The sequence below is a fragment of the Gossypium hirsutum genome, chromosome A11 (assembly GCF_007990345.1).
Source record: "Gossypium hirsutum isolate 1008001.06 chromosome A11, Gossypium_hirsutum_v2.1, whole genome shotgun sequence".
In the NCBI taxonomy this organism is placed as follows: Eukaryota; Viridiplantae; Streptophyta; class Magnoliopsida; order Malvales; family Malvaceae; genus Gossypium; species Gossypium hirsutum.
In genome coordinates this window covers 119,955,921-119,975,703 of record NC_053434.1, presented here as the reverse complement: position 1 = coordinate 119,975,703, position 19,783 = coordinate 119,955,921, and the positions used below count along the sequence as shown (strand labels likewise).

General features: G+C 34.9%; 3 protein-coding genes and 1 long non-coding RNA gene across 4 annotated transcripts in view; 1 reads left to right on the top strand and 3 right to left on the bottom strand.

Annotated features, from left to right (window-relative positions):
• LOC107962494 (disease resistance-like protein DSC1) overlaps positions 1 to 19,783 on the bottom strand; it is a 100,313-nt gene that overhangs the window by 43,446 nt on the left and 37,084 nt on the right. The gene's annotated exons all lie outside the window — the stretch shown is intronic.
• LOC107962439 (TMV resistance protein N) overlaps positions 1 to 19,783 on the bottom strand; it is a 76,055-nt gene that overhangs the window by 22,505 nt on the left and 33,767 nt on the right. The window lies entirely within an intron of this gene.
• On the top strand, positions 8,816 to 9,795 carry LOC107962488 (uncharacterized). Its single transcript, XR_001701646.2, has 2 exons — positions 8,816 to 9,024; positions 9,527 to 9,795. It is a non-coding gene; the product is annotated as an uncharacterized lncRNA (long non-coding RNA).
• LOC107962461 (disease resistance protein RUN1-like) lies at positions 13,590 to 17,379 on the bottom strand. The gene is made up of 3 exons (XM_041080120.1): positions 16,361 to 17,379; positions 15,546 to 16,263; positions 13,590 to 15,450 (listed from the first exon to the last, which is right to left on the bottom strand). The coding sequence occupies exons 1-2, from the start codon at positions 17,297 to 17,299 to the stop codon at positions 15,550 to 15,552; spliced, it is 1,653 nt and encodes a 550-aa protein (XP_040936054.1). The 5' UTR covers positions 17,300 to 17,379; the 3' UTR covers positions 13,590 to 15,450; positions 15,546 to 15,549.

The window sequence follows — 19,783 nt, the reverse complement described above, 5'->3', positions numbered from 1 at the left end:
TAAAAGCTTCAACTTTTTGCACTTGGATAAGATATTTGGAATTCTATTGGAAATTTGATTCTCACTCAATTTTAAGATATTTGGAATACCAGTGAAGTTGTTAATATGCAACTGTAAGAGTCGAAGTATAGCGAAGTGACCAAACAACAGTGGAATTTCTCCATTTAAGTTGTTGTCGACAAAGTTCAAAAATTTCAGCGGATACAAATTTGTTAACGGAATAGGTAAAGAGTCATGGGAACTTTTTTCATGAATGTAGAGCCAAACAAGGAAAGATAGATTTTTCAGTTGAGATGAAATGGTGCCTGCGAGATCCATGCTTGACAAATTCAGAGTGGTGACTCTGTGCTGTTTGGATCCGCAGGTGACACCAATCCGATTGCAAATAGAGGTAGAAGTAGACCAACTGGTTATTAAGAGGTTGTGAGTATCATGAGATACATGAGAATTCAATGCTAGAAAGGCAGATTGATCAGTGATGATGTTGGGTGAATTCACAGACAAATAGCCTCAAAGGTTGCTATTTGGCAGAGGTTGAGATACACTGTAAAAGCCAATTCCACCAATTACCCTCTTGGATTTCAATACCTGTCTTCCTTTTCATGTTTTGTAAAAAACAGATTCCTATCATTCTTTTCTCTTTGGTAAATGTAGCTTCGTGTTGATTGCTGAGATGACAATCTTTTTGCACATGCCCGAATTCTTGGGACATGACAATCAAAGGTTTGAAAAGCCCATTCAATGGACTAAGAAAGCTGAGAAGTTGAAATTATATTTATCATATCAGTTTTGATTTATTAAATGTGTAGTATTTTAATTCCAAATGATTGAACTTTTAATTTCAAAATGCATATTGCCTTCTTTGATCATCAACCATAAGAGAGCTATCAATATATTTCTAGTTCCATCACATCAATCAATGTTGCGGATATAATGAATACTAAACAACAATCTATTTCTACCATCAAACAATCACAGGAACTTAACTAAATAGGAGAAAAAACCTATTTGTACGAAAGGGCTAGTGAAGTAGTTTACACAATTATTGCTTCTTCCCTGATCGGCCAGTTATAAAATTGAACATTTTTTTGCATCCGTTTAGGCTGCCGCCCTTCTTCCTCTGTTTCCTAGTAGATATTACGTTTACGTTTTACAAGGGAAGTGCTGCCTGCGGATCCATCCTTCTCAGTAGAGTGATGATGGATATGTTCAAAGTTTGGAGAAGATTGAGTTATATGGCACTGCACCTCTCTTATTTCTTCTAAATCTTTCTCATACATTATTCTAACTCCACACTTCTTCACCTTAACACAAGGAAACTTTTTTGTGCCTTGGAAAGACATCTGAAGCTCATGGCATTCATGATCAGAGCAATCCATTGTCCATAAATTCTTGGTTTCACATTCACCACATTTATCCTCTTAAGGATAATGGATATAATTTATCACGCGAGAAATAACAAAAAAAACAGGTGGTCCTTTGTTTGGGCTTTTCATATTCTCCACCTAAAACAAAGAAAGTCGGTTCGAGGACCCTTTTTCTACCTTGAAAAACAGATCCATTATAACTAGAATTTCTACAATCGATGTAAGCCCTATCGCCGATACCCTTTTTCTCGGAACCACCATCATTGACAAAAATGCAGCAGAAAGCAACTTCAATCCATTGACTGTCATTCTGAATATTGAGAGGCAAATGTATTTCAATTACAGAGCCGGATCTTTGTTGGCTGAACCATTCTGGGATTTCATTTCCAGGTATAATAACACAAACTCGTTTCTTGAATTCGCAAATGCCTGCAAATTAAAACATCAGTCGTTCTTGAAGTTGCAAATGCCTGCAAAATAAAATCTGTAACTAAAACCATGAAAAAAAAGAGAGATTAATCAACCTTAAGCTGTGTTTTCAGCAATGTTATTGCACTAATGTTCTCAGCCAATCTGTAGCAATTAAACGCTCTAACGTCAGCATCATATTCTATCCACTCACTTTTCATCCTTGCTAGAAGCACGGGCAACGATTCTGTTGAAACAAAGTCAGCAGCAATCAATAAATAACAACAAATTTGCTTAAAGAACTAAAATGAAACCGAGAGCAAGAATGAAATGAACTTGAGCACAAAACATGGATGAAAAATCAGCAAAAATCTTCATTGATTGATAAAAGAAAATATATACAAAGTAAACAAGTCAAATGACCATTACCTAATGGTTTACCTACTCCCACTAATAATCAACTAATACAAGTTAAAGTTGAAACCAAAGCAAGCTGATATATCAGCCATTACATCCATTACATCAAAAATCTTACTAACTTAGATTACAAATTACAAACTAACTAAAGTTGGTTACATTTGAACAAAAAGAACAAAATGGTCCTAAGCTAGTTGCTACATTCGGTTCTGCTCCACTGCTGGTCTGCTTGCTGTCTTGCTGGCCATATGTTGCATTGCAGGCCAATGCTTAACACTCCTCCTTGGACTGTATGCAACACATACCAATCTTGTTTCTTAAATTCTCAAACCTTGTAGTATAAAGTGGCTTAGTCAAAATATCAGCCAATTGGTCTTGTGAGCTGCAATGAACAAGGCTAACTTCTCCTGTCTGCTCAGCCTCTCTAACAAAATGAAATTTAATTTTAAAATGCTTAGTCTTTCCATGGAAGACTGGATTTTTAGTAATAGCCACTACTGATTGATTGTCAACCTTAATTTCAGTAGGCTCAAGTTGCTCTTCATTAAGATCATATAGCAATTTCCTAAGCCAGATGGCTTGATTTACTGCTGCTGTCGCTGCTATGTATTCTGCTTTTGCAGTGGATTGAGCAATAGTCTGTTGCTTCTTTGAACACCAGCAAAACACACTCAAGCCAAGGGAGAAAAAAATACCCTGATGTGCTTTTCATATCATCAATACAACCAGCCCAATCGCTATCTGAATAACCAACCAGCTTCAGCTCCTTTTCTTTCTTAAACAATAGACCAAGCCTCAAAGTTCCTTTAATGTATCTCAGTACCCTCTTGGCAGCCCTGAAATGCACTACATTACAACAATGCATAAACCTAGCCAACAGGCTCACAGCATGCATCAAGTCAGGTCTGGTTGCTGTCAAATAGAGTAAGCAACCTACTAAACTCCTATACTCTTTCTTATCGACCCTTACATGATCACCAATGCTTGATAGCTTCTCTCTTTGAGCCATTGGTGTGCTTACAGGCTTGCAATTTTGCATGCTAAACTTGTTAAGTATCTTCAAGATGAATGCATGTTGGCTAATGAAAATCCCTCGATCAGTCTGGTTCACTTTCATACCAAGGAAGTAAGTCATGACCCCCAAATCAGTCATATCAAATACCTCTTGCATCTGTGCTTTAAACTCATTGACCAGAACATCCTTGCTTCTAGTCACTAGCAAGTCATCAACATAAATCGAGACAATCAGCAATGGCTCATCCTTAGATTTCTTCACATAGAGGGTTGGCTCACTTAGGCTTTTCTCAAACCCGAGCTTAAACAGATAAGCATCTACCCTATCATACCATGCTCTAGGTGCTTGTTTCAGCCCATACAGAGCCTTCTTCAGCTTATAGACCTTGTCTTCTTGTCCTTGGACTTGGAAGCCATCAGGTTGCTCTATGTAAATCTCCTCCTTGAGAAAACCATTTAAGAAGGCTGACTTAACATCAAGTTGATGTATCTGCCATTTCTTCTGTGCAGCCAAAGCAAACAGCAGCTTGATGGTATCCAATCTTGCAACTAGGGCAAAAGTTTCCTCAAAATCAATTCCATACTGCTGGCTATACTCCTTAACCACCAATATTGCCTTTTGTTTATTCAATGAGCCATTAGCATTGAATTTTGCTCTAAAGACCCATCTAACTCCAATATCCTTCTTTTCTGGTCTCTCAACCAAGTCCCAAGTCTGATTCTTTTGAATCATGTCCATTTCTACTTCCATAGCCTTCTTCCAATTCATGTCCTTAGCTGCTTCTTCATAGCTTGAAGGGTCTACAATGGCTACATTGCATCTCTGATAAACATCAGCAATGGACCTAGTACCTCTCACAGGAAGGTCATCAACATTGCCATTACTAGGCTCACTTTCAACTAGCTCCAAGTTGTCTTCAGCCGAATCCTCTTCAAACTGACTTGCATTCGAACCTTCCCAGTTTCAAATCTTCTTTTCATCAAATCTGATGTTTCTACTTGCCAAAATCTTTCTTGTTGAAGGATCATAGACTCTATAGCCTTTCTTGTCACTGCTATAGCCCACAAAAATACAAGGAACTGACCTCTTCTCGAGCTTGGTCTTTCTTTCTATAGGTACAAGGACATAGCACACACAACCAAAGACATTCAAATGAGAGACAGATGGTTTGAGTCTATGCCATGCTTCAAAGGGTGTCTTATCCTTGACAGCATTTGTTGGAAGCCTATTGAGTAGGTACACCAAGCTATTGACAGCCTCTGCCCAAAATGAGTTTGGAAGCTTGCTTTGAAACAGCAAGCACCTGGCCATATCCATTATAGTCCTATTCTTCCTTTCACATACTCCATTTTGCTGAAGAGTGTACACTGTGGTTAGCTAATGATGGATCCCAGCCTGTTCACATAGCCTCTTGAATTTATCAGATAGATACTCAGCCCCATTGTCTGTTCTTAATGTCTTAATCCTACAACCAGCTTGGTTTTCAACCATAGCTTTGAACTTTCCAAAAGCTTCAAACACATCAGACTTTTGTTTCAAGAAGAAAATCCAACAAAATCTGGTCAGATCATCAATGAAAAGTACAAAGTACTTACTCACATTCAGTGAAGGGGTCTTCATTGGGCCACAAATGTCAGAATGCACCAGCTCAAGCTTCTCTCGAGCTCTCCATACTTGATCAACTGGAAAAGGAAGCCTAGCTTGCTTGCCAAGTTGACAGACATCACAAACACCTTCAAGTGGCTCGACCTTGGTCATATCCTCTACTAAACCAAGCTTCTGCAGCAAATCAAGTGACCTAAAATTGACATGGCCTAGCCTCTTGTGCCATAGGCTAGCACTGTCACCTTGACTCAAATATGTCCTCCTTTCAAGCTGACTGGCATCCAGCATGAAACACTTGTCTACCATAGGTACATGACAACTTCCTGACCAAGTGAATCTTTAATAACACAGGAATCACTTCTAAAGAACAAAGAATAACCTTTTTCAACCAGCTGACCAACACTTAGCAGGTTTTGGTCTATATCGGGCACATACAACACATCAGTAATCAGTTTGTTACCTGAGCTTGAGCTGATCAACACATCACCCCTGCCTTTAGCTTCAATTAAGCTCCCATTGCCAATTCTGATCCTTGAGCTAAAACTCCTGTCAAGCTTCTTAAACAAGTTCACATCAGTAGCCATGTGATGTGAACAGCCACTGTCTACAAGCCAACTACATTTGCCTCTGCTTGTGGTTGCAAGGGAAGCTGCACTGAAAACATGCTCCTCCTTAGCTTGTTGATCCTCAGCAGGATGTGCCTGATCTTGTTGCTGTACTGGTGCCTTGCCTTTGCTCCTACAAATTTTCTCAACATGACCATATTGCTTGCATTTCCAGCATTGAACATCTGGTCTTCTCTAACAGTTTCTTTCTGAGTGTATGGTTCTTTGGCAATGAGTGCATGGTGGGTAGCTTCTCTTACTTGAATCCTTTCTGAATTTGTCCTTTTTGTCAAGCCAAGGCTTTTTGCCTTTTTGATTTGCACTGGAGCTATCTTTGGCCATTGCTTGGAAGGCTCCCTCAGAGTGTTCTTCCTACCTATTAGCCCTTCTCTGCTCTAAAGCATAGAGTGAGCTCACCAATTCTGATAGAGAAATGGTGGTGAGGTCCCTCGAGTCCTCCAATGAGGATATCTTGGACTCGAATCTCTCAGGTAGTGTGGTGATTACCTTCTCAACCGCCCTACTTTCATCAAAGTCTACACCAAGCAACCTTATATTGTTCACTGTGGCCATTATTCTATCTGCATACTGCTTAATGGTCTCAGCATCTTTCATCTTAAGATTCTTGAAATCTCTCTTCAGATTAATCAGCTGTTGCTGTCTAGTCTTCTCAGACCACATGAATTCCTCCTTCAACCTGTCCCAAGCTTGCTGAGGTGAGACATGCCATAATGCGAGTGAAGATAACATCAGGCACTCCATTCTGCAAACAGGCCATGGCTTTAGGCTTCTTGACAATCTCCTCAACATGCGGTCTCATCTGAGCAATAGTGGGATTAGCTCTCAATGGAGGTGGCTTGTCATCATTCTCCACTACACTCCACAAGTCATGTGCCTGAAGGTAAGTCTTCATTTTTACCACCCAAATGTGGTAGTTCTCACCAGTGAACACATGAGGTGGAGGTGGTGTGAAGCTCATCATGCTGCAACAAGTTCAACAGCATCAGTTTCCTACTTTCTTAAGATTTATTTCACAAACAACAACCAACAAGAGAAGGCCCTCAAAGAATTATGGCTCTTGATACCATTTGTTAAAACAAAGTCAGTAGCAATCAATAAATAACAACAAATTTGCTTAAGAACTAAAATGAAACTGAGAGCAAGAATGAAATGAACTTGAGCACAAAACATGGATGAAAAATCAGCAGCAATCTTCATTGATTGATAAAAGAAAATATATACAAAGTAAACAAGTCAAATGACCATTACCTAATGGTTTACCTACTCCCACTAATAATCAACTAATACAAGTTAAATTTGAAACCAAAGCAAGCTGATATATCAGCCATTACATCCATTACATCAAAAATCTTACTAACTTAGATTACAAATTACAAACTAACTAAAGTTGGTTACATTTGAACAAAAAGAACAAAATGGTCCTAAGCTAGTTGCTGCATTCGGTTCTGCTCCACTGCTGGTCTGCTTGCTGTCTTGTTGGCCATATGTTGCATTGCAGGCCAATGCTTAACAGATTCAAGCTCACAGCAATTTGACAATCCAAGACATATTAGTTCTAGGGTTCTATTGAATAATAATTTTCTATATTTCCCATACATATATAGTTCTTTAAAAATAATATTTTTGAGATTTTTATTTTTCTATAATTTTCATATAGAATTTTCTACTTTTTAAATAATTTTGAGTTTTTATTTTATAATTTTATATAGAACTATAGTCAAATTGACAAATTATAAAAATTGTGCACTAAAATTGTTATTTTACCAACTAAAAAGTGCCACTTAACAACTTAGTGACTAAGAAAAATAATTTCAAAAAATTTAGTGACCAAATCATAATATTTTTTTGCTAAGCGACCAAAATAAAAATCTACCATAATTTAGAGACTACTTGTGTAGTTTACTTTAAGAAATAGTGGTTTGGATTTGGTTGTAAGTCCCATTAGAACTTACGGACCGTGAGGGTAGCATTAATAAGTTAGAATAATATATATAAAGAGAATATTAAACATTAATACATAAATAAAATCAAGATTAAATCCTATTCAAATTAAATTACATTAAAGAAAAATGCCATAGCTTACCACTACTGAAAACCAAGGCATTTCTATTTCCATAGCAAAAAGAGTACCCTAATCAGTTCCTTCCACAGGAAAAATTGCTTGAGTTCCGAAGAAACTCACAGTTCTCCTATTTCCTAGTGCCCAATAGACACCATTTACTACATCTTCCCAAATATTGGACAAAGCCCTCCAGAGAAACGAGCAATTAGAAGGATGTATAGAAGACGACCATTTACTTATTACCCCATACTGTGGTATCATACTTTCCTCAACCCAAGTCCACCATTCTTCTAAGGCATACAACATTTATCCCAGCTCACTAAAGTTGGTTTCCAGTACCAGACGTTGACCCCAAATGAATCCTCGAACCAGCTTCTCAATTTCATTGCATTTGTCTAGGTGATCACCTTAAATAAGACCATATAGAGATTGACCAGTCTAAATTGAGATTGAGAGACCAACTAGGGAATACCAAAAATCCTAAGCTACCGAAAAAAAACCTGAAGAATTATAAAAAAAAATATTATGAGGGATTATCAAATATTGATTTGTCTTATAAAACTAATTTTCACTATTTTTAAACTTATATATAATATTTGTAGCACCAAATATTAGTATGCAAAGTTGACAAATTAAAAATTATCAAGTTTTTCCATCAGTTAAATCCCATTACAAATTTATTAGGATGAAGCATAAAAATAGTCGCTAAAATATTTCCCGTGAACTTATAAAATTTATTTTCTGATGAATGAAATCAAGTACAAAGTTGAGTTTGGCGGGGTTTAGTGGCCTCTTTCTCCCTTTATAACATTTGAAAATGGTCACAAATTTAGAGAGATTCGTGGGCAGATGTTCAGTAGCATGTATTGGGGTTATGAAGTCAAATGTATATGTTGTGATTTGGGCCCATATCATCTCCATCTCCATTTTCATTTTTAAGTTACTATTATCTTTCACATTATTTTATTTTATCTTAATTTCTTTTCGTCAGTCTTTTCTTTTTGCTTTTGATTGTTGGAAACTTGGAGTACTAGGGCATTCCCAAGCCTCGGTTTGGGACTTCTTGATAGCACACCCGCCTTTTAGCAAATCAAATGGGATATAAACATTCTGAGATTAATTTATAATATTTTGCAATATCTAATAGAAAGTTTTCAAATCAGATTAGTGATTGAATTAATTAACTCATTAATTTTTAATTCAGTCGATTTAATTAGTCTAATTGGTTCATTCAATTTAATTAAGTAAATTATTAAAAATTATAAATATTAAAATATTAGATAATAGTAAAAATCAATTCAATTGTTGATTTAATGTTTCGAGCGGTTCGTGAGTCAAACAGTAAATACACTTTTAGAAAATCTCCACCATATCACATCTTTCCCCAGCTTGAAAAAAGTTCAACTTAGTTTTCTTCATATAAAAATAGTGGAATTTGAGGTGATGATAATCGAATTTTAGCATGATTTCTCAATGATTGTTACAAAAAATATGGAACTTCTGAATTCGTTAAAAAGGAACAAGGTAAGCAATTATAGACAGTTGTTCCTTGGTTAATGCTCTTTCTCCAAAACCCTCTCCCCCTTTAGGTTATCGGCGCCGTCATGGTCACCGGTCATCGGCGACAGTGACCATTGCCTTCGGTGGCCAGAGAGAAAAAGAAAGCCCTTTTTAGCCCCTTTTTGACCCGAATCCGAAGCTGGGCCTTCGATTTAAAAAGAAATGTCTTCGACCCTCCCCTAGCCATTTTTTATGCCGGAGAAGGCCTCCGACGACGAAGTAGATGAAGCGGCACAAGCACGAAACGTCCCTTATTTATTTCTTATTTCGAAATGAAAAGAAAAAAAATAAAATAAAAATATCACCTTTTTTGCTTTGAGTTTTTTTTTTATTAATCTAGTGTGTGTTACAATCTGGTTTTTTTGTCTTTATAGCTGAATACAAAGGTTTTTGCTACTGTGTTCTTTCATTTTTGCTACTGTTGCTATACCCTGTTTCTGTGCTGTTTTCCTTTCCTTTTTTGCAGGTGCTGGGGTCAACGGAGAAGACCTTACTATTCTGGTGCAAGGCGGCCAAGCCTCAGGAGGTGGGTCCGCTGCGGAGGCACATGGGTGGCAACAGAAGGTGCGGCGAAAAAGGGGTCTAGGGTTTTTTTTGTTTAGCTGATTTGGGCCAATCAAGCCTTGTAATTTTGGGCTTGTATTTTTTTGTTATGGACTGTTTTTTCATTTTGGACTTTATTATTTTGGGCTTGTTTTGTTGGGTTTGACATAAATTATCCATATAATTCGATAAGCTTAACCTGTATGGATTTGACTGTGGGATTCGTGGACACCTCTACATTGACATGACGAAAGACAACAACATGCAGTAAAAGATGTAAGAGAAAAAACCAACGTTATGTCATGAAAAAGGACAAATGCCCCCCTCCCAAAGGATACCCTGATAAAATTGATCACTAATGGCAATTTTCTTCTTTTGCTATGTGTAGTGTAGAGAAGAATAAAAATGAAGTTAATAAATAAACTGAGAGTTTTCAACTTTGGCATGGACATTTCCTACTAATGTGGGGGCAATAAGGAAGATTACTGGATCTCTTTAACCTTCAATTTATAAATTCAGGCATAAGTATATTGCAGGTCTAAAAGATGAAGGTAAACCTTCGAACAAGATATAAGTAAAAAACATATTCTTGGTGCATGGATATCCAGTGATTAATCTTCCATTTAAGTGCCTAAGAAAGTAAGAATTCAATCCAATTAATTCCTCAATCAGCCCAATTACATAAGCATGCAGCCTACCTCTACTCTAGTAGAACTATACAACACAGCATCCAACGTATCACAGAAGAAAACCATTAGCAGCAACATGTTAAGTGTGCGATAGAGTGGACTATCATCAGGTTATCCTAATATTGCACAAAATCATACAAAATCGGAGTTCATGTATAATATTGCACATTGGATAAAAGTTCATGTCTTCTATGATTATCATGGGTGATACATGGATTTAAAGGAGCTCATATGTTCACAGTGAGGAACTATTATTGAGTGTTGATTTTCACTTACCGTAGTTAGAGTGAGTCGGGAGAGAGTTTACTTAATTGTACAATAGTGAGGTTGCACCAAGTTAGGCTTGAATAATTTTGTTGTATTGTGAAGTTTATAGTGTATTCATCTCTTTGGGTAAGACTTGGCAGATGTAGGACGAGTTTCAAACTACGTAATCATCTTGGTTGTGCTCTTTATTTTGCTTGTTGCATAGTACGTGCTAATTCAAAAAATAATTTTTGTTTTCCAAAAAATTTAAACTTATAATTATATCAATAGTCACCATTAAAATTTATCATTACAAGTATCGAATTAAATAAAAAGCTCAAAAAATAACTTGTCTACACATAATTATATATATTAAACTTTTTTATATTTTCTCCATTATTGTAAAAATTTAAAATAATTCCCAAAATATGTAATGCTTGTGATTTTTTTTGTTGGGGATCGGCATGATTAAGCAATGAATAAGTAAAAATAGCGGAAGAAATTAAGAAATTGAACACACAAATTTAACATGGAAAAACCCCTTCGAAAAGGATAAAAAACCACAGACAAAGATAATTTTACTATAATGACAAAAGAACGAAGAGCACAAAAGATGGAGATAAAAATTAAACCCCGAAAATAAAGAACCATCAAAACATAAACATAAAATTCTCCAAAAGTGTTATAAGTTCTAATCTCTAATGGGTGCATTTTCTAATGTTGTAAAAAAGCCTATTTATAGGCTAAATTCGTATGTCAAATAATAATAAAATAATCTAGACTAATCAGAGATTGATTGAAACAAATAAACAGAGTTTAATTGAAAGATTATTTCTCATATTTGATTGAAATATAAGTCATACTTAACAAATCTCCACCTTGACTCTTATTTCCATAATGCCATCTTTGCCAAAGCCTGCCATGGGCTTATCTTGAACTATACAGGGAATTAATTGAGTTGAATTTGTGTTTAGAAGCTGAAATACTTCTAGCCTTCGACTTGTGCACTGCCAAATCAAAACTAACCCGAGTCTAATTTTCACAAACACAATGCCCTAACTTTTCGAAACCTGCATCCAAAAGAGAACCTCTCTTCAATGAAACGATCATACATTTTTCCCTCCTATGACCAAGTTGCCTCCGCTCCAAACGAGTTGACTTTGACTCCATAACGGACGAGGGACGTCCGATTTCACTAGTCACTGTAGAGCCTTCAAGAATATAAAGACTGGCAGTCCTTTTACCTTTTAATAAAACGAGAGCCCCACGAGACACCTTAATGTCGCTCGACTCAATGTTGATTCTGCAACCTTTCGAGTCTAAATTATTTAAGGAGATGAGCTACTTTCGTAAATCAGGTACCTGATATCTAAGAGTGTCCTAATCGTCCCATCGTGCATCTTAATTTTAATAGTACCAATGCCAATTACCTTACTAGATGAATCGTTTCCTATGCCTACAACTCCACCTTCAACCAAATTATATGTGGACAACCATTCTCTGTTGGGACACATGTGGAACGAATATCCTAAATCTAGGATCCACTTAGACGTAAGCTCGAAACTATCGCTCGTTGACACTAATAAGAAATCATCACCATTTTTGTCGGCCAAATCATGATGAGCTACATCTTATTTATTACTCTCAGTAGCCCTTTTATTTCGCAATTTATAACAATCTGCTTTGACGTGACTTAACTTCTTACAATAGCGACATATTTTGTCTCGCTTCTTTGATGCTACCAAAACAGAAGCTTGCCTATCTTCCTTGCTATTCGAACCAAAATCATTTTTAAGGTTTTCTTTACTCAAAAAATGACCCTTCACATCCTCGAATGAGAGATTATCTCTCTTATAAATCATGGTTTCCCTAAAAGACTTGTATAAAGGGGGTATAGCACAACAATAGATTAGTCTGATCCTTATCGTCAATCTAAACCTCAACATTATTTAAATCATTTAAAAGAGTAATGAATTGATTGATGTGATCTCTAAGAAGCTCACATTCATTCATGCGAAATGTAAATAGATGTTATTTCAATACTAAACGGTTAGTCAAAGACTTAGTCATATAAAAAGTTTCTAATATTTTCCATTTGGCAGATTAGGTCTTCTCCATCAGTACCTCCTGTAATACCCTATTCGCGAGGCATAACTAGATCGCAGATAAGACCTTTTCATCAAACTCTTCCCATTTTAACTGGTCTAGATTCTCAAACTTTTTCTTGGTAATGACCTTTTTCAGGCGTTTTAAACTAGAATTGCTGTCATCCAAACTTGCCGCAGTTGAAATTTTTGACACCATTGAATTTCTCAATGTCAAACCTTGTTGCTGTCATCTTTGAATGAGCTGATCTGCAGAAATCAAACTAATTTTGATACCACTTGTTGTGGATTGACCCAATTAAGCAACGGACAAGTCAAAATAGCGGAAGAAATTGAGAAATTGAATACACAAATTTAATGTGAAAAAACTCCTCCGAAGAGAATAAAAAACCACAGGCAAAGATAATTTTACTATAATGGTAAAAGAACGAAGAGTACAAAAGATAGAGATAAAAACTAAACCCCAAAAACTCGAAAACAAAGAACCCTCAAAATGTAAACACAAAATTCTCCAAAAGTGTTATGAGTTCTAATCTCTAATGAGTGTATTTTCTAAGTTTTTAAAAGAGCCTATTTATAGGTTAAATTCGTAGGTCAAATAGTAATAAAATAATCTAAACTAGCTAGTGTTTGATTGAAACAAATAAATAGAGTTTAACTAAAAAATTGTTTTTCAAATTTGATTGAAATATGAGTCATACCCAACATTTTTGAAATATGTGGTTTTTTTAGGTTGGAAGATGAGATTAGTGTAAAAATTTAAATACAATAATTTTTGAGTCCTTGGATTAGGAAGGGAAAAGAAAAGAGATTGACAAATATGACTCCCAACCACAAGACTAATGGCGTCGAAGTCTGTTTTATTATTTTTATTTTTTGGATAAATATCAAAATTATTCATGAACATTGGTGCAATGTGTGAATTAATATATGAACTTTGATTCGGTGCAACTATACAAATGAAGCTTTGATTATGGTTCAAATGTATACATGAAGCTTTAATTTTGACTCAATTATAAACATATATAGAAATAAAAACATTAATCTATTTTTCTATTGAATAAATATAAATTATTTATGTAAACATAAAAAAAAAAGGAAAATGTTAATACATACATAGATTACCCGTAAAGTCAATATAGTCTTTTAAAGATGTCACCCACCCACCCACTAATTAATAATTAAATAAAAAAGTTACTAATTTTATATTAAAAACTTAGATAAGGAACGGCCTTTCTTTATAAATTTTCTGCAGTTTTCAATGTAATTTTCTGGATGATAATGAATAGCAGCACATGATGCTATGAATAAAGAACAAGAAGTTGGGCAGAATTTTCAATTGAATTTATTATATTATATATTTTTTTAGGGTAAAAGTGGGATTGGCCAAGAATCAAATTTAATTTTAGTGCTAATTGAAAATTCAATCACAAGTTTTTATCTCTCCATATATAGTTTAAATTACTCTTTTATACTATACTCTTATTGTTCATTATTAATATTGTTGATGTAGGTTAGCGTCTTCATATTTGTTATTAATGGTTGTTTTTGGAAATTTTGTCCCATTCTTTTGTTTCATGTTATGTTCCAAAAAGAGTTTGAATAATAGGTTTGGAGTAGTCAAAAATGGCTCGTTTAATATTATAATAATATTTGTTACATGTCAAATCGGTTTCATGTCGTGTTAATATCTGGAATTTGATTTTTAATTTTTTATTATATATTATTTTTTGAAATCTTATTATATGTTTTTATCATATTCATTTTGTTTTTTATACAACGTCTAAAATTATTCATAGTCCCTCCCTTACCCTTAAATAGGGTGATAATGTGCTTTAGTGTATTCAAACTCACCTCCTCCTGCATTAGCAACAATGCCAATGCCAATCGAGTTAGGACTCAAACTCATGTGTTCTTAAACGGCTAGGTTTGACGACTCTAGGAAGTTATCATAGGTTAGACGAGGTTGGGAGATAAGCAAGTATCAATCAATCGATTAATTAGTTAGAAGCCAGGAGGTAATAATTGACTAATCAGTAGCTAATCCACCCTAAAACCCTAATCCAAAGTTTGTTACAAATCTTGAAGTGAGTTAATTTTCCTAATTGATTTATTAATTTTAGTCGATTGTTATTTTTCTTATTTAAATTCTCTCATTAATCTATTTTATGGTTTATCGTAATATATATATTAATTACTACTACTTAGACTTATTATTGTAAAAATATTTTCGCAGATTTAGTCCATCATCTCTTGGGTACGTTCCTTAAAATATTTTCAAATATTTTGTTGTACTAACTATATTACACTTTGACCCGTGCACTTGCGAACACCGCTATTCTCGATTCTTATATATTTTTGGTGTATTATTTTAATATAAACAATAAACCCTTTACCACTCCCTTGGCCCACTTTAGCTACAAACCCCTGCTTCAAACGAATTGGGTCAGTGGTCCGACTTTCCCCACTACCTCCAGCCTCAACCAAGACACCCTTTCCTTTTTTATTAGCTTCCAGAATTATCTCCCTTATTTCCTCCCATCCTTCCCCAATATCATTGACAGAATCAAGAACTTTAAATCTAGAATCCCCAATCAAAACCCCCGAATTAGCGTTACCTGGCTTCCAAGGATCCCTAAAATTACGCCTTAACTTTCTCTCCACAAGCATCCATGGTCCATAGACTGGTGACTCCTCTGGTCTATCATCTTCCACCATGACCGCCATATCCGCCATAGAGTGTTTCGCATAAGCCCTCGAAGCCCCCTTGTTCTTGTTGGAGTTGGAATCCTCAATTGTTAAAGTCGCTGTATCAAATATTTCAACCATTAATCAAACAGAGAAACTTAACTAAATAGGAGAAAAAATCAATTTGTACGAAAGGGCTAGTGAAGTAGTTTACAGAATTATTGCTTCTTCCCTGATCGGCCCGTTATAAAATTGAAAATGTTTTGCATCCTTTTAGGGTGCGGCCCTTCTTCCTCTGTTTCCTCGTCGATATCACGTTTTCGTTTTACAAGGGAAGTGCTGCCTGCGGATCCATCGTTTTCAGTAGAGTGATGATGGATATGTTCCAAGTTTGGAGAAGATTGAATGGTACGGCACTGCAGCTCTTTTATTTCTTCCAAATCTTTCTCATACATTATTCTAACACCACACTTCTTCACCTTAACAGAAGGATGCCATTTTGACTCTTGGAAAGACATCTCAAGCGATAAATTATTGGTTTCACATTTATCCTTTAAGGATAATGCATTTAATACTTCACGCGAGAAATAACGAAGAAAAAGGTGGTCCTTCGTTATGGGTCTTCGACCAAAATTAATGAAAGTGAAATCGACCACTTGACTATTTTTAACTTGAAAAACAGATCCATTACTACTGGATTCTCCAGAATAAGTAGAATGGATATAAGTTGGACCACCGATAACCTTTATCTCGGAACCATCTTCATCGCCGAAAATGCAGCAGAAAGCAACTCCAAACCATTGACTGTCATTCTGAACATTGAGAGGCAAAGGTATTTCGATTACAGAGCCGCCTCTCTGTTGGCTGAACCATTCTGGGATTTCATTTCCAGGTATAACAACATCAAATCTTTTTCTTGAATTCGCAAATGCCTGCAAATTAAAACATCAGTCGTTCTTGAATTTGCAAAATAAAATATCGATGGTTCTGTAACTAAAACCATGAAAAAGAAGAGAGAGATCAATCAACCTTAATATGTCTTTTCAGCAATGTTATTGCACTCATGTTCTCAGCCAATCTGTAGCAGTTAATGGCTACAAAGTAAGACCAATTATGCTTCCAATCACTTGTCTTCCTTGCTAGAAGCACAGGCAACGTTTCAAGCTCTCTGCAATTACACACTCCAAGATATTGAAGATTGGAAAGACGAGCAAGAGACGCAGGTATGCTGGTGAAATTGTTACCATTAAGATCAAGTTCTCTCAATGAGGATAGACCAGAATCACTAGGAATATCTCCTTCACCAATATTGAACAGGCCGCAATTTGACAAACTAAGATCTTCAAGCTTGGAGAGTTGAGCAAGGGATGCCGGTATGCTGTTGAAATTGTTACCGTTAAGATCAAGACTTGTCAAAGAGGATAGACAAGAAATAGCACTAGAAATATCTCCTTCACCAAGATTGCAGTTTCTAAGTTTCAACTTTGTTAATGAACTCAAACCGAATAATGAAGGTAGCATTGGAGCTATGGAATTCATCCTTCCTCTTTGGCTTACCTTGAAAAGAGAAAGGAGATTTCCTTTTAACTTAGACGGACCCTTGCATCCATCGAAAGACAAAATTTTAAGATTTTTCAATTGAGAAATGAAGGATGGTGGTTCTTTTATGGCTGTTTTCCTCAAGTCAAGCTCTTCCAAAGATTCTGCTTGATGCAAATTCTCTGGCAAATATTCAACTTTATAACAATCAGAAAGATCAAGAGTTTTTAGATGTTCCATTTTCCCATCAATCTCTGGAAACCTTGCAAGATTTGAGCAACCCGAAAGAATTAAAGTTTCAAGGGATTCCATTCCAATTTTGGTTGGAAGACTCCTAAGACTTTTGCAACCTCTTAAATTCAAAAGTTTAAGTCTCTTAAGCACTCCAAGTGATGGATGAACATGTACTAATCTGGTACAACCTTCCATAATTAAAACTTCGAGATATGGGGCTGTTGTGAAGTTTGGTGTCTTGATGAGATTTTGGGACCCTTTAAGGCTGATTATTTTCAACTTATACAAAGCCTGCTGAAAATAATAATAGATTAGAGAGAGAAGAGAAAACAACATAATAAACCTTATTATTATTATCTTGTTCAAATTTTAACCGTTTATAATATTAAAAAATTAATTTTTCATATTAAAATAAACTAAAACATAAGGATTAGATGAATTTAATTCTTACTATATTTCCCTTCCACAGTTGCTCAATGCGACTATATGGTAAGAGAAGTATGACAAGGTTGTCCGGTTGAAAGCTTGAAGGCAATGATCTTAAAGGATATGCTGTTCAATCTAAAAGTCGTAACTCATCAGAAAGATATTTGAGATCATCACAAGTTAAGAGGCAAAACACTCTGATCAATCTCAATCTTTTCATCTTCGAGAAGACATCATCACTCAAATTGAGCATCTTGCTTGATTCCCTAAAAACCACGGGCAAACAAAAAATGAGCATTAAAATATACAAAAACATTCAATACCTAAAAGTTATGTTTCTCCAACTCTATTTTTAAGGACTTTTATCCGATACTTATATCTAACATGTGTCTAAATATAAGCATTGATATATGATCCTTCAAGAACTCTTTAAATACATGAAAAGGCCTTTTAAAAAATCACACATACCCATTTTAAACATATATATCTATCAAACACTCACTTTTGACTTCGAATTACTTAAAACTTTATAAACTAGAATTAAATCTTGATTTATATTAGTGCAATGATAATGCATAATTCTATTTATTGTTACTGAACGAAATTAAAAATGAAATCAATTGGTTTTAGTTTTAAAATCTTTTGATGACATATTAAAATCTTACTCTCTGTGATATACTATCCGTGCATTAAATATAAGCACTTAATATTAGCAATGATATATCTCTATTGTGTTTCTTTTAAAAGAGTAATGTGTTGCTAGATAAATTTCATAAATATAATATTAAATATTAAGCATTAAAGATATTTTCGTTGATTTTTATTGGATACTTTTATTAAAAAAACCAATAACAATATTAACAATACACATCATAAATGTGTATGTATATTTTATTACCTTTGATTGTCGATGATCATATCTTCAATTATTTCTGTAACCTAAAAAAGCAAGAATAGAGAATAAAGCGTTTTAATTAAAGTAAAACATTTCCAATGAGAGAATCAAATTAATTACTTATTTATACAAATCCTTATTAACAGTTACCATCAACAAAAGGAATTTATCTCAATGCTATATTAATCAACAGTACTAAGCCTTACTCAATTTTATTTCAGAAATAAAGTAAAACACTTTCTAATGAGAGTAAATCAAACAAATTAAACACTTATTTTATAAATCCTTATTAATATTTATATTCAACAAATGGAAATTATTTTAAAGCTACTCAATGTCACTTAAAGATTGATATGTAAACCAATTAAACTAAGCTTTGGATTTACATCATACATTGATAAAAAGAAAACTTTGTATGTAATTTTTGTTGAATGATTTACCGTGTTTTTTTTTAGGACATGATGGACATCTTTTTCCTTCCACAATCTACAACGTTTTCCAGGTTCATCAACACATTTTTCTTCAACAATTTTTCTTCCCATTTCTTGCAACAAGGCATGCATCCGCAAATATTGGTTGTCATCATTGACTTTTATGAGAGATTTCTTAATGAGAACATCGATTCCAATATTTGGAAAAAACTCACAACCATCCAATACTTTCATTACCAAATCTTTCTCCTCCCCATTGAAAAAGCATGCTATATCTAGAAATATATTCTTCCCCCTTTCTTCCAATCCATCAAAGCTAATTCTTAGTGTGTCAAGAATTTCTTTGTTAGAATCTTGTTTAAGTCTTTCAATTGCACTTCTCCATTGAATTATATCTGTACCGCCCAAAAATGAACCCAAAACTTCAAGAGCTAAGGGGAGACCATCAACATAATGTACAACTTGTTTAGAAAGCTCAATGAAATCATATTTCGGCGTTGTATCACTATCAAAAGCTTTCAAATTGAAAAGCCTAAGTGCATCATTGGGATTCAGTGTTGTAGGCTTATACACATCATCGATACGATAAGATCTGAGCAAATGTTCATCTCTTGTTGTTATAATGATCCTACTCCCTAAACTGAACCAATCACGCCTTCCAACCAGGCATTTCAAATGTTGTACGTTATCAACGTCATCAAGAACAACAAGAACCTTTTTTCTAGACAACATATGGCTAATTATGGCATTCCCTTTATGAACATTGAAAAAATTGAAGCATTCATCTGGCAAGATTTGAGAAAGGAGCTATTTCTGTAAAGAAACAAGTCCATGTTTGTTTGAAACTTCTCGAATATCAGCAAGAAAGCATTTACCTTCGAAATGAGGTAGCATTTGAGTGTAAGCAACTTTCGCAAGAGTTGTTTT